Source organism: Enhydra lutris, unplaced genomic scaffold, assembly GCF_002288905.1.
Source record: "Enhydra lutris kenyoni isolate GAN:26980312 unplaced genomic scaffold, ASM228890v2 scaffoldscaffold39, whole genome shotgun sequence".
Taxonomy (NCBI): Eukaryota; Metazoa; Chordata; class Mammalia; order Carnivora; family Mustelidae; genus Enhydra; species Enhydra lutris.
In genome coordinates, this window is record NW_019154123.1 from 12,467,386 (window position 1) to 12,488,927 (window position 21,542).

At 41.7% G+C, this 21,542-nt stretch overlaps 1 protein-coding gene across 1 annotated transcript in view; it reads left to right on the top strand.

Annotated features, from left to right (window-relative positions):
- Positions 1–21,542, top strand: part of LOC111154956 (raftlin, lipid raft linker 1) — a 192,721-nt gene that overhangs the window by 84,734 nt on the left and 86,445 nt on the right. The window contains exon 4 of the mRNA XM_022514919.1: positions 18,845–18,953. Coding sequence (XP_022370627.1) covers positions 18,845–18,953 — 109 coding nt within the window. The remainder of the gene's footprint in view (positions 1–18,844; positions 18,954–21,542) is intronic.

The following is a 21,542-nucleotide window of genomic DNA, read 5'->3' on the forward strand; positions in this document are numbered from 1 at the left end:
TCTTTCACTTTAAATCAAAAACTAGAAGTGATTAAACTTAGTGGGGAAACCATGTTGAAAGCCAACATAAGCTGGAAACCAGGCCTCTTGCACCACACAGTTAGCCAAGTTGTGAACGCAGAGGAAAGTTCTTGAAGGAAATTAGAAGTGCTGCCCCGGTGAACACACGGATGATAAAGTGAAACAGACTCATTGCTGATATGGAGAAGGTTTCAGTGGTTTGGAGAGAAGATCAAACCGGCCATAACGTTCTCTTAAGCCGAAGCCTAGTCCAGAGCAAGGCCCTGACTCTTTTCAATTCTGTGAAGGTTGAGAGGTGGGGAAGCTGTTGAGGACAAGTTTGCAGCCAGCAGAAGTGGGTTCATGAGGTTTAAGGGAAGCAGCCATCTCCATAACATCAAAGTGCAAGGGGAAGAAGCCAGTGCTGATGTAGAAGCTGCAGTAAGAGATCCAGAAGATTGAGCTAAGATAACTGGTAAAGGTGTCTACACTAAACAGATACTCAGTGTAGACAAAACAACCTTCTATTGGAAGAAGGTGCCAACTAAGACTTTCACAACTAGAGAGAAGTCATTGCCTGGCTTCCAAGCTTCAAAGAACAGACTGACTCTCTTGGTAGGAAGTAATGTAGCCGATGACTTTAAGTTGAGGGCAGTGCTCATCGACCATTCTGAAAATCCTAGGGCCCTTAAGAATCACGCTATATCTACTTTGCCTGCTTTATACATGGGGCAACAAAGCCTGGAGGACAGCACATCTATAACATGGTTTACCAAATGTTGAGACCTACTGCTCTGGAAAAGAGGATCCCTTTCCAGATATTACTGCTCATTGACAAAGCACCTGGTCATCCACGAGTTCTGGTGTACAATGAGATTAATGTTGTTTTTGTGCCTGCTAACACAACATCCATTGTGTAGCCCGTGGATCAAAGAGTAGTTTCGACTTTATATTTAAGAAACACATTTCCTAAGGCTCTCGCTGCCAGAGACAGCGGTTCCCCTGATGGATCTGGGCAAAGCCAATTGAAAACATTCTGGAAAGGATTCACCATTTTAGATGCCATTAAGAACATTTGTAATTCAAGGAAACAGGTCAAAATATCAACATCAGCAGGAGTTTAGAAGTTGATTTCAGCCCTCATGGATGACTTTGAGAGGTTCAAGGTTTCAGTGAGGGAGGTCACTGCAGATGTGGTGGAAATTCAAGAGAATTAGAATTAGAAGCAGAGGCTGAAGATGGGAGTAGACTACTGCAATCTCACAATAAGACTAACACATGAGTATGGATGAGCAAAGGAAGCTGATCTCTTGAAATGGAAATTACCAGTGGTGAAGATACTGGGAAGACTGTTCAAATGACAACAAAAGATTGAGAATATCACATAAACATAGTTGAGAAAGCAGCAGTTGATAAAGGGTTTGAGAGGACGGACTCCAATTTGAAAGAAGTTCTTCTGTGGGTGAAATGCTATCAAACAGCATCACATGCTGCAGAGAAACCATTTGTGAAAGGACAAGTCAATGGATATGGCAGATTTCATTGTTGTCCTATTTTAAGAAACTGCCCCAGCCACCCAGCCTTCAGCAACCGCCACCCTGATCAGTCAGCTGCCATTAGCATTGAGGCAAGACCCTCCACCAGCAAAAAGATTAGGACTAACTAAAAGCTCAGAGGATGGTTAGCATTTTCTAGCAATAAGTACTTTTAATTAAGGTATGTACTTTGTGTTTTTAGACATAATGACATTGCGCACTTAATGTACTATAATTTAGTGTAAGCAAAACTTTGCTCTACGATGGGAAACCAAAGAATTCATTGCACTAGCTTTATTGTACTATTTACTTTATTGCAGTGGTCTGAAACCAAATCTTCAGTATCTCCAGGGCAGGCCTGTAACATTGTGCAGCCCTAACCCACCCCACTGGCTGCCATCTTGCAATCTTTAAGATTTCTGTATGATGCTTATTTCGGTGGAGTTAATCATTCTGCCTTTGAGCTGTCTCTTCTCCTTTCACCCACAGCAATCATTAGACTTCTCAGACTATCTTGTAATTATTTATATATGTCTTCCCACCCTTTCTCCTCCTTGCTAAATATTCTTCCAACTTTGGATTTCCATTACTTACTTAGAGTGCCAGGTGGTGAGTAGGTGTTGCTCAATAGAATTTTCCTGAATTGAGTGGAATAAAACTATACCCTGGAATTTTGCTACCATCACTCCCTAAAAAGGTCATAAATTCACTGCAAAATGGATCTGTCTTTGGTTTACATATCTACCAGTACCAAAAATGTATCTTGATAACGCAGCCACACCATATGGACCCCAGGGAATGGAACACACACACACACACACACACACACACACACACACAGGATCCTTTCATTGTCCAAATAAATTTGCCACAAATAATACGTTATTTTTTACTCTTTTTTTTTTTTTTTCCTTTTAAAAAACATCCAAAGGATGGCCTTCAAAGGAAAGGAAATCTTTGTGGACTTAAGTGGAGTACAAATGCATTACATTCCCTTTTTTTTTTTTTTTTTTTTGCCTTTTTTTTCTTTACAGTCCACAAGATAACATGAGCATTTTCTTTGGCATTTGAAAAGGGCAGAATTGGGAAAGTACAAAATTATACTGGAACTGAAAAGAAAGTTCTCTTAAAAATTATAATCGAAAGTGTCCTCTTTAAGTGGCCTTGTGTCTCTTCATGTCTAATTTCTACCAATTACTTTGGCTCTTGGGAGAATTACAGGGTTTCTAGAAAGAGGTTTCATAATTAAACGAAATACACAGGGGGTGGTCGCCTACGGGGGTGTGCCCTAGAAAATGCTCTCACACGAGGCTGCGGTTCAGCCCTGGAGCGTGCTGATTGTTGGAATCACACGTGGGGAAGAAAAGTAACACTGGGCGTAGCAGTGATTGACATGTGTTACAGTGGTGGAGAGAAACCACAGCAGCTGGTTTATTCCCAGACAGCGGAAATTGAGGAAGGTGAATTTGAAGTTCTTTTCTTAAATGAGAGCAGGGAATACGAAGGTGTCTGTTTCTCATGGGGGTCGTTATTTTAGATTCAGTCATAAACAGGGCCCCCACTCTGGGCTCGCAGCTGCCCCTTATTGTTGGTGTGGTATCAGCCTTCATCAGTTTTCTCAAGCTTCCCGAGGTGTTTGGAGGACTTGATTAGCTCTCCTGGGCTGCCACTGTACCCCCCAAGGAGCTGTCCAGCATCACGAGGACTACCTTAATTTATTCCTCCTATTTCCCATCTCACACTGGAGTGACACCCTTTTCTGGTGTGTTGAAGTATCAGGATTCACTGTTAATTATTGTGTTTGCACTTTCCAATCTAATATGCTGGTGTAAAGCCACATTCTCTTGGGGGAAGAGAATTTTTTTCACTCCACACCCGTAATGGCTTGCCTAGTTACTCTTATTCTCCACCTCCAAAGTGTTGGCCTTTGTCCCAGTGGAGAGAGCCAGAGAGACAGACATGCATCATTCCCTGAAAGCTCACCCCCCACTGCCCCCCACCCCGTTTTATAGCTGTCCTTGATGCCTATGTCTTTCCCCATGTTTTATTTTTTATTTATTTATTTTTGTCTCCTCTGAGAGAGAGAGAATTAGCATACTAGTGATTTCCAGTCTTTCCCCAGTAGCTTAGAATGGCAGAGAATAGCGAGCAGGTACCAAAACGCAGAAGCACAAGGCACGACATTTTTTTGAAATTTCCTGTTGATCTTATGCAAATACCACAGGACCATGAAATGTCTGTATTTGTTTAAAATAAAATAAATAAGGGCCCCTTCCTCCCACAGTCCACGCAATCTTTCAGTAACAATGGAGGATTTATTCTGTGGCATTACAGGTGGGCTGTAGGGATTCCTGCCACTATTTTGAGGGCCTTGTGCACACAGTGTAGGTAATTTAGTTGCAAATACTTTTACTGAAGTGTTAGATTTTTGTATTTTTATGCCCATTGCATATTAAATTTAGGAACTCAGATTGCCTTACTTTAAATATTCCTGGCAGTCTTTTTTGTCTTCTCTCTTCTTTGTCAATCAGACTTAAATTAGATTGTGTGTGTTTTTCAAGCTGAGAAAGGCATGGGCATTACCAGTGTTGGGTCCTGGAAAAGACTAGTATGAACTTAATCTTACAGGTTTTGCTATGAATGCAGCAGCAGGGGACAAATAACTTTCAGATCCATATAAATACATTATCAGTGATTTCAGTGTTCTTAGGAATTTGATATAATGATTATCTTTATGTCTATCTAACTGTCTTCTATAATTTTTAAGTGGCTGAAAGATGGAACCATTTTACAAAGAGGTAAATGCCATAAATACGATTTAGTGGAGTACATCATTTCATTTGCCTCCCATTCATCAACCACGAGTTGGAACTGAAAAATAGCTCCAAAGGCTTTAAAAACCAAATTAGTAACTTGTATTCATACAACACCTGTTTCTGAGGATCTGAGAGCACTTTTGCTTCACTCCTATGTGTTAAGTCTTTTAATTTATTCTCATGTGTCCTCATGATGGTTGTTTTTGTTGTTAATATTTGTTGAAAACATTATCATGTGTTCAGTGGAGGTTTCAGACTTAATTCTGTTTTGTAGTTGAAAGGTACCATTTTCTTGCCTTATCCCCCACCTCCCATTTCATACCGCAGGAAATCTAGCCTGAAGAACTTACTAATGAAGCACCTGAGTGGCTCAGTTGGTTAAGCGTCTGCCTTTGGCTCAGGTCATGATCCCCCAGGGTCCTGGGATCCAGCCCCATGTCAGTCTCCTTACTCATTGGGGAATCTGCTTCTCCGTCGTTCCTCCCCCTGCTCACGCTCTGTCTCTCAAATAAATAAATGAAATCTTTTTTTAAAAAAGAAGATAATTATTAATGACTCCTTTAGTATTGAAGTGTGGGGTGGGTGAGTGGGACTGTGTGGTGGGTATGGGGCTTAAGTTCTATCTTGAGGCTCATGGCACAGAAATATACCATCTTTCAGCTTAGGAGCCCTGGAATTACAGAAGGGCCTTCAGAGAATTCCCAGATCCTCTGGGCTTTGCAGGGTCTTCAGTCCCCACTGCTAGGTTCTGGAACCAGAGGTGTGGTCATCCCCAGACTTGTTTCAGGGCACTTTGACACTGCAAAGCATTTGGAACACCCCAGTTGGCTCCTTTTGGGAGCCCGGCTGGGTCTTGTCAGTTTCTGCACTAAAAAGTTCTATTCCAATGGTTCTGAGGTGCTTAGTGCATTATTTTTTCTCTGTTACCTAAAACAACACCCCCGCAAAAAAACCTAAATGTATTTATTAGGTGTCTTGTGTCTTCTAAGGTAGCTTTTGTTAGAATGAAATGAGCACAGTCCCTGATCTGGGGGGGTTTATAACATACTCAACTTGTTGAAGTTTTTATTTTCAGACTTCTATAAAGTCCCCAAAATGGCTCTGGGAAGCAACCTGGATCTTAATAGGAACAAAAAGCCCACTTTTCTTGTGAAGAGTATTTATATGTTTGTAGGCATTTCACAATAGGATTCATTATTTATGGCACCAGCTGTAACAGCTCCCATCTATTTGTGGCTGTGTCTGGCCAGCATTCCCACTCGTTGCTTCATGATGTACATTATCTTTACTCCTGAAAGCAAGACGAAAAAGACAAGACCCAGAACGGTCACTTACCCAGAGTCATGCTTTTGCTAATTGGAGAAGCCAGGATTTACATCAGAATCTGTCTACTACTAACACTGTTCCTTTCTCATTTTTTTAACCATTAAGGTTAGGGGTAAGAGTAGGGTAGGAGTTCTCTGCCTATATAGTGTCTCAACTTTTGCCAGTTTGGGCTGGAACTGTCCTGTGCACTGTGGGATATCAGGCAGCCCTCCGCTGCGCTACCCACCAGGTGCCAGTAGCAAACAGCACCACCGCTGCCGCTAACCCTACAGTTAATGAGAGTTAGAATGTCTCTAGATATTACCAATGTCCCCTGACAGGCAAAACTCCTCCCAGTTGACTGGGCTAGTGTTAGGGTGTGCAGTAGGGATCCACCTTTATTTTCTTCCAAATAGCTGTCTTTATCAACAGCGTTTATTGCATTCTCCTGATTTTTACCATGGAATGAAATGGCACCTGTATCATCATTTGGATTTCTGTATATGCCCTAGTTTGTGCCCAATTCTTTATTATTCCTGTGATCACTTTATTGATTTTTGTGCTATCCCACGCTATTTTGACTATAATAAGTTTGTTGCATATATTAATATCTATTAAGACACTGTTCTTTGTTTTCAAGATCTTAACAACTTTTGCGGGTTGCTTTTTCCATATAGACTCCAAAGTTATTTTTTCCAATTCCCAGTAAATTCTGTTGAAATTGTAATTACATTTACATAATCATTTGAAGAGAGTTTCCACCATGTGTTTTCAAGAACATAGAGTTTGCTATTATTGTTTGAAGTAAAGTTTTATTTTAGAGATTTGTGATCATTCTGAAACTTCTATGCATTTATCTAAGCCAGTATTACCAAAGTGAGGTACATACCCATGTTGAAATAGTACTGAGCTTCTGTGTATATTTATTTATGTTGACAAATTATGAGAGAAATTATGCATTACTAATATTGAGCATTCAGGTTGAAGGTGATGCCCTGGCTGGGTGCAGAGGTCAGGGGTCACCTGTCTATACGAAACAGGAGGGCTCCTGAGAGACTGGGTTCAGAGGAAGGCTTTCATTTGAAAACTCAGTGAAGTGGATTTGTGGATTATTTCTAGTAGCTTAACCCTCATGAAATATACACATGACTTAAAAAATTCCTGTAAGGTGGTTGAGGATTGAGGAAAATACCAGTAATGGGAACATAAAATCCTTCTGTCTTTGTCTCTTTCTTCCTTCTCTCTTTCCCTGTCTGTCTCTTCCTCACACACACACTTAGACTCACACACAGAAAAATGACCACACTGACTCCTCTCTCACTGTTTGTCAGAGCTTTCCTAGTGAGATTAAAAAAAAACAAAACAACAAAACAAAACAAAAAATACAATGCCTACCTATTCAGATCTGAGAGAGGATAGCCAAAGATATTTGGATGCATCAAGAAGCCATTTTGAAATGTGGGTTAACTTCCACTGTTGTTAACAATGAATCTCATTTCAAGTGTCTATTAAGTCTTGAAATATTAACTATTCATAATATGAACTTACTGTAATTATAATTTAAAAATATTGCTTATTTCAGTTGCTTCTCATCTTTTTAAAATTTGTTTTGTATGTATTTTATATGACAAAAATGTAAGATATTAATACAGTGGTAGTCAGGAGTTTTTACGGACCTAGTAGGCTATCAAAAAATTTGGAGACGACTGATTCATGAACTTCTGGGTCACTTGGATGGTTCCTGAAGCAGTTAGAGTTTTGCTACTCAAAGTGTAGTCTGTGCACCAGCAGCACTGGCGTCACCTGGGAGCTCCTTGGAAATGCAGATTCCCAGGCCCCACCCAGATCGGCTGAATTGGAATCTTAATTTTAACCAGATCCCCAATGATCTGTTTTCACATTAAAGTGTGAGAAGAGAGTTAAGCTGTCCTTTCCTATTAGCCACGTGTAGCAATGTAAATGTAAATTCATTTAAGTTAAAATTAAAAATTCAGTTCCTCATGGGCACTAGCCACATTTTAGGTGCTTGGTAGCAACATGTGGCTAGTGGCTACTGTATTGGACAGTACAGATAGAGAACATCTCCATCATATGATTTAGTTCAAGGGTGTAGGTAGGTAGATCGAGAAAAGGAGGAAACAATGAATGAATTTTAATTTGGAACATGTACATTGAATGTAAGCAGAGAAGGGACTTCCTGTCACTCAACTGGACAGGGCCTGTGAGAGAGTCCTAGAGAGCATTCATCTGGGGTGCAATTACTTACTGTTAGTTTTGTTCGCAGATAATGTGACTTCTGAAGTAATATCAGGCAAACCTGCTTTTTATTCGGTGTTAGGTTTGTGATAAAATATTATTTGTGCATTAATACTAATATTAGTCCCTTCGGCATCTTTCAGGGTAAGTTAGGAACCTTACAGGATCCCAGAGAAAGCAGGACCCTGCCCCAGATCCCATTCCTTGGGGTTTTTCTCTTTTCTGTAGTCCAGCCTGGTGGGCATTGAAATTCTTTGACACTGTGTTATACAGGGACCGCAGGGGTAAAGCCTGTTTGTTTTCCCATCGCTTTTAAGATTAACGGTGAACTCCTTGGGGTTGCACAGTCCCTGATGGTTTATCTACCAGACAGCTGGCTCTGACTGTAAACAGTGAGACAGGATGTGGCAAGATTTCTCTAGAATAAACAGCAGTACTGTAGTACTGGGTAGTGAGATGCCCACAATGACTTGCACGCACTTGGCAGAGCGTAGCTTCCTAAGAGAGTGTGTGGTTAGGGTATCATTTGCACAGTTCCCCAACCCCCATCATTTCCCAAATGTTCCTGGTGATACCAAACCCTTATCAACAGAAGTGGTGAATGTCTGTTGGTGAAAGAGGAAGAGAAAATCAGAAGAAAAGGCAGTGACCCATCTATGAGTTCATTCTTCTCCTTTCTACTTCTTACTTCAGAACTCCCCTGATAAACTGTAGAGTTAGGTCCTTTATTTAATAATTTGCTAGGATTTGTTTACTTAGATTTTTTTTTCCCCCTAAGCATTTCTTAAGCTTCACTAATAGGGGACGTTTTTGACTCCAGCAGCTTCATTTTTTTTTTTAATTTTTTAATTTTTTTGTAGATTTGATTTATTTTGCAAGGGGAAGGAGTCATAAAATGATCGGAAGTCTTTTCCCCATTGTTCTGAGAGCATCTTTGGGGAGCAGCATTTACTCCTCTCCCCATCCTACCCCAACTCCCACCAATTGCAGAGATGGGAAATACCTAAACTCTCTCTCCCATCCGTCCACTCCCTCCACAAAACCTTAGCTCATTACTGCTCTCCAAAGACATTCTTTGCCTCTTCTTCCATCCTACACAACGCCACGTGCCTCATCTTCCTGAAGTCTGTATTTTAGTGTGTTCTCTTATCTAAGACCATCCATGGCTCCCCTTTCCCTCAGAAGGAAGTCCCATCCTGCAGGGGCACACCCCACCCTTTCTTTCTGACCACGGTTCTCACTTCTCTCCTGCCCACTGTAGACATCACAGGTCCATCCTAATAGCAGATTCATCCAAGTGTTCGCTGGGCTCTGATGTACTGGTCCTGCCGATCCTGATAGCCGGTCCCCACCTTTTACCAAACTTGACCGTTTATTATTTCCATCCTGTAACTCATGGTTTTTTCCATCTCTATCCTTACTAATCTCTGTTCTCGGTGCCTGGAATAGCCTTTTATCCATTGTCCCATGACTAATTTCCATTCAGCTTTAGGCTCAGCTGACACACTTCTTGCTTTTTAAAAGATTTCCTGATCCCTGACACTGAAAGTAACTGAACTCCCATAACGCTTCTCTTTTTATAGGGTTTGCATACAGTAGATAGCACTTGCATAGTTAGATGGCCATCTTGAAGGCAGGATCTAACATAGTACCTGACATGTATGTGGTCAGTGGTCAAGAAGGTGCTGAACAGATGATTGAAGACATAGACCTTTTTATTGTCATGAGTTTTACGTTAGTTAATGAAATTAGAAAATGCCTTTTTTTCTTTCCTTGACAAATCTTCAGATCTGTAGTTCATATTCCTCTCTCCTACTACTTAGAAGGAAAAAAAAAAAAAAACTATTCTGATTATTTTACTTGAACTTGGTATTGCCTTGGGGGAAATATCTTAAAAATCCTTCCTGTTTCCCAGACATAGAGAATTTGTTTCTGTCAACTGACATTCAGTATTTTTTTTTTTTTTCTGTTTGGAGAAGTGCCTAGTAATCTAAGTTGGAGTTTACCACCATTTCTTTCTGATTATTCCTAAGTGAAGCAAAAATAGTTCTATTGATGAACTGCACGTCCTCTCTTTTCTTTTCACAACTCAAGTTCAAACTGGGCCTGGTGTCCTGGGAAAGAGGAGATGTTGTTTAAATCATGGTCTTTGAAGTTGTCGAAGGGGTTTATGAGTTGGAGAGAGATCTGTTACATGTTTATTATTTAAAAGTAGTGTGTATGGTAGTATTTATTCACATGTTTATTTTTTAAAAGTATCATTTATAGTAGTTTTTTGACAGACATTTATTTTTTAGTAGATTGATTTCAGATCTGCTAGTGAAACCAAAATGGGTTTTTAATTAACTACTTGGCAGTTTGTCAGTATAATTTGAGGATTAACCCTCTTGCCCGTGTTAATTTTGAATATTTAAAGTACTCATAGACAGTAGGGTCTTTGCTAGCAAACATGTTCTTTCAAAGGCTTAGCCCAGGGTTATGTCCCAGCCACTGAGGAACTGGCACTGGCCATGATCGTGGGTTGTCCGGGAGCAGAGAGGGGAAGAATCTGCTGAGTCATTACAAGGCATGAACTATCAGGGTTGAGTTTATGGGTTGGCTATTCTGATTGTAATTCACTTAGATAATCTGCTCACTCTTATCTCTTCCCTGAGATCCAGCTTTCTGTGACTCACTTGGTAGCTGCGGCTGCTGCTGCTTCTTTTATTTTTTTTTTTAAACATATAATGTATTATTAGTTTCAGGGGTACAGTTCTGTGATTCATCAGTCTTACACAATCCACATGGGAGCTTTGTGTATGTAGCCGAGAGGCCAGAAACTGGTGGCTGGGAGGTCAAATTCAACCCCAAGAGGTTGGCCAACATAGCAAAAAACATTGTCTAAAGCCAAAATTTTGACAGTTATGGCTGACATAAACACACAATTTAATGAATTCTTAAAAAAACAAACAAACAAAAAAAAACAACAAAAAAAACTAGAAGTTTTGGCCATCCTGGCCTGGAATCACTAGCGATGGCTGGGATGTAAACTGCCCAGGTTACTAAGGTTTCCACTATTGCCACTATCTCCCCGACACTGTAGTGATGTGGCATCTACTATTGAACGTCGCTCCTACACTGTGACTTTTCTCATGATGGAGGCAGGTTTTCTCCCAACTGCATTGCTTTCAGGAATGGCATTGCAAGAGGGCGTCTGATAGGATTCTGTGTTCGAATGAAAAGCAGAGAGAGCCTGTTTCTTCGCGAACATGAAGACCATTCCTGTATCTCTTATATGAGAACAGAGTGTCTAGATTATGTATTTTGGTCAAAAAATATCCTCTTCCACTCACTGCCTGTGGTCCTGGAGTTTGCATCCTGGTGTGACATTCTGACCCTCTGGCCCCCTGGGGAGTGACTGTATAACCCTTGGGCAGACATGATTGTTGTAATGAGCCCAGCTCTGATTTACACTGTTTTTATGACAGTTCATTTTTGTGTGTGAGTAATGAGGTCACCACGACACAGAATAGGTGGTCTTCTCTTATGATCTTAAACAACTCCGACATCTGTGGCCAGTTATGCTGACATCTGAGGTACTTCAGCCTAGGGGCTCTTTGCTCTCCTGCCCTACAATTAAAAGAGGTTTGTGCACAAATGCTCAGTGTCTAAATCTCCTTTTATGTGTTTGTTGTACAAGCATTTTTTTTTTTTTTTTTTAAGTAGGCTCCATGCCCAGCTCCAAGCCCAATGCAGGGCTTGAACTCACAACAAGATCAAGAACTTGATCTTGAGATCAAGACCTGAGCTGAGATCAGGAGGCAAATGCTCAACTGAGTGAGCCACCCAGGCACCCCTGCAAGCATTCATTTAAAATTTTCTATTCAGTTTTGGCCCACATTCCGTTTATAAGAAGTCAAATAAGTGAGGGCTGTTTGGGATGGTAAGAAAGTTTTGGAAATTGTGGGGACAGTTGTCTGGCCTTATGAATGTGCTTAATGACATTGAATGAACACTTAAAAATGGTTAAAATGGTAAATGTTCTGTTAAGTGTGTTTTAACCACAATAAAACAAGTAAAAAGAAGTGAGGAGAGCAAGAAGTTGGATATACTTTTGAGTTTTCCTGATCAAAAGAGGCATAGAGAAAGGTTTCATTCTTATTTTATATTTCCTTAGTGTCTGGTCTTTTTTTTTTTTTTTTTTGGAAGTTTCTTTCCTTCTGAGATTATAGGATTCTATATTATTGGTCTCTACAAGTCATTCTCTCTGTTTTCTCTTTCCGTGGACTTGTTCAGTTCTTGGCCAGGGAAAATCTGGACAGTAGCAGATACAACATACCCAGCCTGGCCTGTGGTTCTTCACTCTGACCACACATTAGAATCACCCATGAGTTTCCAAAGCCCCTTTGCCGGGCCATACCTAAAACCAATCAATCAAAATTTATGAGAGCTCCCCAAATGCTTCCAAAAGTGAATGCAACCAGGGCTGAGGATGCCTGCCCTGTGGGAAGCCCTGTCTGATTCACAGAGCCCAAGGTTTCTCATTAGATTGTTCCAGTGCCTGAAGTTGGGGCACATCAAAAGCCACTTTCCTTTTGTCCTCCAGATTCAGTTATTTTAGAAATTGCAGTGATGTGATTTGAAGGGTCTCTGATAGGAAGAGTATAGTAGGCAGGGGTGGAGGGATGGATAGTTTTGTCTAGAGACACTGACTCAGAGAATAAATATTACAGAGTCAAAACAGGAAATACATATATCCCAGAAAAGTAGAATGCCTTTCTTGCTTTTTTAAAAATAAATTTTATTTTGGAATAATTTTATATTTAACATAAAAGTTACAAAGAAATTACAAAGAATTCCCTTATGCCCTTCATCGAGTTTATCCAAGCATTAGTATCTGATGTTACCATGGTACCTTTGTCAAAACTAAGACATTGACACTGGTACATTACTGTTCAGTAAATTGTGGATTTTATTTGGATTTCACCAGTTTTTCTATTAATGTCCTCTTTTAGTAATGGGACTCAGTCCAGGGTACCACACTACATTTAGTTGTCATGTTGTGGTGGCTTTTTAAAACTTAACTGGGCTGTGAAGTCTTAGCTGCTTCTCCAACATCCTAAGCAGTCAGGACCTCCATGTTTATGTGCCTTGTTACCACGATGTCATTACGTTAAGAATTTGAATTTGTTTTGTCTTATGTATTCTTGGCTTTCAGCACATCACATCTCAGGAGTATCCTTTTTATTCCTCTTCCTTTCAGAAAATCCCTTTGGAGTGGAAATAACCCCCCCTCAACTCTCCAATGCTGCATCCAAGTGGGGGATTCAAGATGTAAGAGGGGTTAGAGCTCTTTTCACTTAATTATCGCTCAGGTGGTTTTTGAGAAATGACCTAACAGCATGAAGATGTTTTTATTTTTTCAAGGAACCAAGCTGTATGGGACCCAAATCAATGGATTAATTTGATAATTGACCCATTTCAATCATAATATAAACAGATTACTTTGCACTTTTTCCATAGGATGGACTAAATCCACTTTCCCTTTGGGGATTTCAAGACTATTGGTAAACTGAGGAGAAGATTATGAGTCTGTTAATTGAAGAAGTTGACAGGGTGGCCCATACCTTTGCCTCTTGACATGATTCCTGCCTTTTACTTTCAGGACAGACAGCATGTTCTGGTTTTCTTCCTTCCTCTCTGGTTTTTCCTCCTCCTTTGGGCTTTCTTCTTTTTTCTCCCAATGTCTTCTTCATGGTCATGGTCCCAAGGGTCAGTCCTTGACTATTCTCTCTCTACATTGATTGAAATCTCACCCAGTTTTTTGCTTTAATACCATCTGAAAGCTGATGACTCTCAAATTCATATCTCCAGCTCCTCTCCTGAAATCCAGATTGGACTATGTATTAAACTGAATTTATGACTGCTGCTACGCTGCTAAAAACCCACTTTGAGCCATCATCATCTCCCTGCTGGACCACTGAGTTAGTCTCTTAGCTGCCTCCTACAGCCATAGGGAGCCTTGTAAAATAAACCAGATCATATTACTTCTCTGTTCAACAGTCTCCAATTTCCCAGTTGGAGTCTCCAGGCTTCCTAGTGACTTTTCAGCCTTCTCTTCTCTTCCTTCTCTGCCCTTTATTCACTGAGCTTTGGCCTCAGGGCCTCTTTGTATTATCTTGCCTCAGGACCTTTGCACTGGCTACTCCCTCTGCCTGGAAGCTCTCATCCTAGATATCAGCATGGCCAGCTCCTTCAGTTCCCATAGATCTTTGTTCTAAATGTCACCTTCCTGGTGAAGCCACCCAGACCACCTCATTAAAACTGCAGCTTCTAAGAGCACCTGGGTGGCTCAGTTGGGAAGCCGAATCTTGATTTTGGCTCAGGTCATGATCTCAGGGTCCTGGGATGGAGCCTTGCATCAAACCCCTCACTGGGCTCCATGTTCAGTGGGGAGTCTGTTTGAGGTTTCTCTCTCCTTCTTTCCTCCTGCTCATCCTTTCTCTCTCCCTAAAATAAATAAATAAATCTTTAACAACAACAACAAAACTGCAGCTTCCCCTCAAACACTCCTCCTGATTCTCTTCACCTTGCTCTTTCTTTTTTCTTCTATACTTATCCCTGCTGAACATACTGTTATATGCTCATGCATGTTTATTTGTTTTTGCCTATCCCCCTCCACTAGACTGTCAGCTCCAGGAGAGCAGAGATTTTTGTGTTTGTCTATTGATATATGCTAAAGAATAGTGCCTGGCACATAGTAGTAGTTATGGTCAGTATTTCTCGAATGAATAATTATGAACTGTGAGGAGTGTTTGGAAAGTAAAGATGCAATTATAGATGATAGTCACTAGGTCAGCAGTGGCTAATGTTTGCTGAGCTCAGACCTCCTGTCATGCCCTGTGCTAAGGACTTTACATGTTTTTGTCTTATTTAATTTTTACAAGGACGCTAAGAGACAGCTACTCATAATATTCCCATTTAGCAGTGAAAGAAACCACGACACCGAAAGTTTATATAAATTGTCCAGAGTCACCTAGAGGTGGTTTAAATTGTTCAAAGTGAACTAGAGATGTATCATTGACCTCTAGTTCTCATTGATCCCCTTCCAGTTCACTTTAGCACCTGTAGCCTGTAACTGGCAAATCTGGAGAAAATTATGGAATAGGCAATGGAGGGAGGAGGTGAAGCATATGTCATTGTTAGCAGTACTCTGCTCAGAGTGCTTACATTTAATTTCAGAGTATTTGGTGTTAATTTCCAGATGAGGGAGGGTTTGGTAGTTAATCCTGCATCTCCAGAAATGCATTGTGTCCCTCCTTTTTCTTTTTCTTTAAACCCAGATCTCTCTGTCCTTTCCAGAAGTGGAAGCCATAACAGCTTCATTCGAGGGCAAGTTTGGTGGTTTCTCATTTCTTTTTCCCAGAATAACACAAGGACATGACCTTTGGGGAAACATAAGTGGTGTTTCCTTCATAGGAGGGTGACAAATGCCTCCTCAGCTGAGAGTTTCATGCTAATGCTTCTTTCCCTGGGGACTTGAATGACTGCAGAGTATCTATTCCCTCCTGATGTGATCCCTTAGAGGGCCACCCCTGGCCCCTGAAGTCACTTCTGTTGGGTGTCAGCTTCTCTCTCCCAAGGTGGTCCTGGCCCTCAGAGACAGGAAACCTCATCACCTGTCAGTGACTGCTCTAGGTGTTCTTTTTTTTTTTTTAAGGTTTTATTTATTTATTTGCCAGAGAGAGAGAGAGAGAGAGAGAGAGAGAAAGCAGAAGCAGGCAGAGTGGCAGGCAGAGGCAGAGAGAGAAACAGGTTCCCTGCTGAGCAAGGAGCCTGATTCAGGACTCGATCCCAGGACCCTGGGATCATGACCTGAGCCAAAAGAAGCGGCTTAACCCACTGAGCCACCAATGTGTCCCCTCTCGATATTCTGAGTAGATCTGTGGGCCTGGGCCTAGCCATGGTCACCAGTGGGAAAACACGAACCTGCCTTGTCTTCCTGCTCAGCAACTGCTACTGTTTTTCTGTGCTCTGTAATAAATTGCCACAAATTTAGTGTCAGAAAACAACATACATTTATTACCCCGCAGTTTCTGTAGCTCATCTGGGATCTTTGCATCTGGTCTCCATCAGGCTGCAGTATAGGTGTTGGCTTGGGCTGTGATCTCAACAGAGGCTCACCTGGGAAATAAATATCTGTTTTCACTGCTCCCTCAGGTTCTTTGCAGAATTCATCTCTTTGCAGTCATAAAATTGAAATCCCTGTTTCTTGCCAACTGTTGACCAGGGGCTGCCCATGGTTCCTTGCCACTTGGCCCTTTCATAACATGGCAGCTTGCTTCTTCAAAGCCAGCAAGAAGAGTATGTGGCTCTAGTCTGCCAAAATGGAGCCTTACAGTGTTAACACAATCCCAGGAGTGACAGCCCACCCTCTTTGCCGTATTCTGATGGGTTAGAAGTGAAGTGCAAGTCCTACCCTCATTCAGGAGGAGGGTTTGTACGTCATGAACACCAACAGGAGGAGAATATTGGGAGGAAGGGTCACCTTGGGTGTGTTCACCACAGCAGCCATATTTACTATTGCTAAATTGTGGAGCTAATTCCTAAAGGCAAGGGAAGACTGATTAGTTGCTCATCTATTCCTTCAGCAGGTATTGGATTTGCTTTGCCAAGACTATAGGTCAAGATGTGGTTTTTCATGTTTCATCTAGAAAATTTGTAGTAATGCTTATTTTTGTAGATATTTTGTGCTCCTTTCAGCTCAAATGTAACTGAGTAAATTAGCTGATGAAATGAACCAGAGATGCCTTCCTTCCTGTAGTACTTCTTGTTCTAGCACCAAAGGTGGTAGTTACTAGATCCTGTACCAAAGATTATTTCTTATGAACCTGGGTTGTAAGTTGCTTAAAGGCAGACTCCATTCACTTTACGAGTGTTTTACTTAGTGGATATGGTGTCGACTTATTTAAAATGATCACTGGTTTTCAAGCTACTCATTTAAAATCTCAGTGGGTGTTTATAAATAACCTCTCACGGTCTGACATTTGTCTTCATGTGACAGAGAAGCTGGGATTTCATATCTTAGAACACCTTCTCCCACGCCTGTCTTCGTCGTTTGAGACCTCACAAACACCCATGACAGCATGTCATGACCAAGTCTTTGAAAACTCTAAAATTTTCTGCTTTAGTTCCTCTTAATATGTGTTTTGTGTGGGGGTGGTAGGGGATGAGAATGTGAGGAAAAAACGAGAGCTAGTGTCTAGTCTGACAAATTTTAATGCAAGAAGGCTCAGGCACAGAACTGGTTTCTTCTTTTGGTGTTAGTTTATTCCAGTTTGACCAGTTTGGAATCCATTTATCCTTTTATGTTTCGAAAGTATGTGCCTCAATCCCTACTCCTGAAAGGATGAATTAGGAGGAAAAATAAAATCAAGATACACTATTGACGTTTGCTTACCCAATCACAGTTGCACACCTGGGAAAAACCAAATCCTCTTTAAATTTTTTTCACTTTCAAATTTCACATAAATCATACCCAGAGGGTTAATGGTAATGTAAGTTGCTTTTAATGATATATAAGAATCTTAGAAATTCATTTTTAAAATATAGCAAATATGCATATTCAGAAACCACTTATTTGGTAGGATACATGTGTATGAGTTCGGTGTGAAAGCGCCCACTTTAAGAATTTTCTGGCCACACCTGCTCTTACAGGGGCTGGCATGGGCCTTTCTTTGGTAGAGCTCCTCATAAGTGGGCCGAGAGAGCCCTGCTCATCCCTTGGCCAGTGGGGTGTGGCTGTGCTTGTGCTGGAAACCCCGGATAGAGCCCAGAATCCTGGTCCCTCAGTCCCAATCCCCGTGACCGGCTAGCCAGAGAGAGAGCATGCACACTGTGCATACACTTAGCAGCAATCCATTTCCTCTTGCCTTATGCCTGGCTGGGTGGGCCAAGGAATCACCTTCCATTTCTGATACTCTTGTGGCTTTCAGGAGTTCCTCATGCCCGCATAAGCGTCATGTAGGAGTCCCTCAAAGGAACGGCATGAAGTGGTGGGAGTTTCTTCTGGTGATCACTTCCTACTGGCTCTCCTGAATGCACAGAGTGTCCCATCATATACATGAGGACATGGTGGGAAAGAGGGAAGCAGCTGCGCCACCTGTGTGGGGACATGGCTGGGCCATGCTGGCCGGCTCTGCACCAACCAGAACCCTGCAGCTGTTTGCCACAAATGACCTTTATACCCACTCTTTCCCCAGGACTTCAGTTGCCTTATATTTTTTCTTTAATGTATCTTTAATTTGATGGATTTTGCCAGATTGCCTTCTGTAAGGGTTGAACCTTTTAAAAGTCTCTTTAAATTAATTCTAATTTCCTAAGTGCTATTAGAATATATTCTTTTCAGAAAAAGGGAAAAAAAAATAGGGATATAGCTAAAGTCGCTTTCAGTTACCCTACCACCCCTAGATCCAGCTCCCATGCAGACCATCTCCATCCCCCAGAGGTAGGTGCTGTTAGTGGTTTGGTGTGTCTCTTTGTCTATGCCTTGTCAGATATTAACCCATGAGAAATAAACATTATGGGAGTATGTGCGTGTTGTTTAATGGATAAGCTATACTGTCCTAAATTTCTATAATGGTGTGTTTTCCTTGATAGTATGTATAGGTCTTTCCATGATGTGTATAATTAAGTAAAATATATATATATATATATATATATATATATATATATATATGTATATATGTATATAAAATTTGAGTTTTATTATAAATTATTTTTCAGCAGTGCTTTTCAACAGTTACTTTCAGAAAAGATTTTGGGGTTTCATTGAATACCCAACAATTCATATATATATATATATGAATATATATATGTATATATCATAAATATATGATATATACACATATATATATAGTGCAAAATCTTTATGTGTTTTTTTCCTCTCTTCAGATCTCAGAAAAGTGATCTTCACAATGAACGCTACATCTTGGAATTAGATTGCTGTTCCTCCTTAGACCACCTGACAGGCCAGAAACTCATCCCAGAGTTCATTAAGAAGGTGAGCCCTATGGTCGGGACAACTGACCAGGTTTGCAGTGCCAGCTGGTGGAGGCTGGCTTAGGGCAGTTCGGCCATACTCCACAGGCTGGGGTAGGAGCCAGGGACTCCTTGGACCTGGGTCTTTGAGCAGCCCCACGGGGGTGCAACCCCCCATTCCGTACACACATGGCTCAGGCTGAAGATGACTCAGAAACAAGGTAGCTTCCCCCTTCCCAGGCAGGCAGGATCCTGGACCTTGTCTTTTAAGGCTGGATTGGCACTAATGGCTGATAGGCCTGGGCCTACTACTCAGACTCCCTTCAAACCTTCAAGGTGGTATGACACCCCCCCCCCCGCCCAAATCCCACCTTCTGCTTGTCCTGTGCGTCTTCATTGCCATGAGCCACGTTTCTTTCTAGTGCGAGAGCACCCTGGAGTCCTGCGGCCACTGGCATACAGTTATACCGGAGAAAATTGCCTAGTTGCAGGAGAATCATTCTCTGCCCAGTAATGTGTCTGGTTTTGAACTTCTCTTCATGCCCTATGAGGTTTCCTGCCTCACTGCAGGGTTCACTTGTGTTTCAATACAAAATATACGGCTGAAGGAATGTCCTTGCCCAAACCGGGGCTAAGTTCATTCCTTAATGCTTTCCTTGTTCTCTCTCACCCACCCTTCCACAGTAATTGACAGTTCCCTATCCCAGAGAGGGGATGATGCTTTGTTTGAGATCCAGTCTGTCCATTAGTGAACTCATTAATGAATAGTGTTGGCCATCAGCTTTGGGCCAGAACTAGTCCTTTCCCCCTTGGTGCTTGGACACAGAGGATGAAACGCCTGTGTTCCCTGACCTCATGTCCTCATACCTAGAAGGCAGACCCGGGAGGAGGCAGCAGGGCGGAAGGGCAGCAGATACCACGTGGCCTGGCTGTCGGGGAGGTCCCTCGTGCCAAGACAGAAAGGATGGGTAGGGGTCCCCTGGTGATGGGGCTGCACAGGAAAGGCTGGGGAGACCTCCAAACAGAGGGAGCAGCATGTGTGAGGGCCTGGTGCAGGAGCAACTGAGGGGAATCAAAAGATCAGAGAAGCTTTGGGGAAGTAAGGGAGTGCAAGGGGTGGGGGTAGGGGCCTGGATTCTGCTGTAAATGCCAGGGGGTGGGGGGAGTGGTTTGCTGTTCAGAAGAGTGAAATAATAGATTGTTTCTTTAAACACCCGGTGACTCTTTTGTTGTTGTTCTCTTCCTGTCCACTTGCCTTCAACGTTGATTGAGTGTTCAGGCTCAACAAGTCCTTAGGAATAACCCCCAGCCCCCATGTATGGTTGGGGACTAAGACCAGGAGACTGGGTCAACATTCCTGATCATTTTACTGGGATGATGGAGACTCTTTCTGCTCTAGTGGAATTCAGATCATTACTTAAGAAATGGTGGGGGGGGTGGTGTTGGGGAATAGGGAAGGAAAAAATGAAACAAGATGGGATCAGGAGGGAGACAAACCATAAGAGAATAAGAGAGTCTTAATCTCACAAAACAAACTGAGGGTTGCTGGGGGGAGGGGAGTATGGAGAGAGTGGTTGGGTTATGGACATTGGGAGGGTATGTGCTATGGTGAGTGCTGTGAAGTGTGTAAGCCTGATGATTCACATACCTGTACCTCTGGGGCTAATAATACATTATATGTTAATAAAAATAATTAATTAAAAAAAAGAAATGGGCAGCAAGGCATTTTTTTGTTCACACATGCATAAGCCGGACAATACAAGTATTTGTATAAGTCACGTAGGTGTCTACATAAAAAGGGCCCTCTTTTCTGGTGATGCAGATAAAATGCTCTAATAAACTTGGGTAGTGATATATTAAAGGTGGAACTTACCCCATGATCTGAGTACTGGGAAAAAAATCATTTTAGAAATAGGCTTGTAATCAAGAGTGAGATGCTTAGAATATTTAAGGGGTAAGTGGGTAAGGTGGGCACATGAGACTTTGTCCATACAATCAAGTGTGCTCTTTTAAAAACATATGATTTGAGGGGTGCCTGGGTGGTTCAGTCAGAGAGCAGCCAACTCTTGATTTCAGCTCAGGTCATGATATCATGCATCATGAGATTGAGCCCTGTGTTGGCTCCTTGCTCTGTGGAGAACCTGCTTGGGATTCTCTCCCTCTGTCCCTCCCCCTGCACCTGAGTGTTCTCGCTCTCTGTCTCATGAATAAATGAATAAATCTTAAAAAAAAAAAAACTAACAAAAACCCATATGACTTGGTGTTTTTGTCTTAAACAAACCAGATCACTGGCATGACTGTCCCATTACACTGTGCCTGTATCAGGTCTTAAGGAGAAAGCAGCCTGACCCAGATACTGGTGTGTGTAGTGTTTATAGTGCAGGTAGACATTGTGTGTGTGTGTGTGTGTGTGTGTGTGTGTGAACACACATGTGTGCACATCAGTATCTAATAGTTCATTTAATTAGCTCATTCTGTACTTCTGTAAGAATTATGTTTTTAACACTTTGAAAATTATATACTTTAAAAAGCCCACTGGTGACATCCTGCTCCTACAGTGCCCCTGGGTTTCAAACAACAAGCATTGGGTCCAGACAGACTAGACAACTTC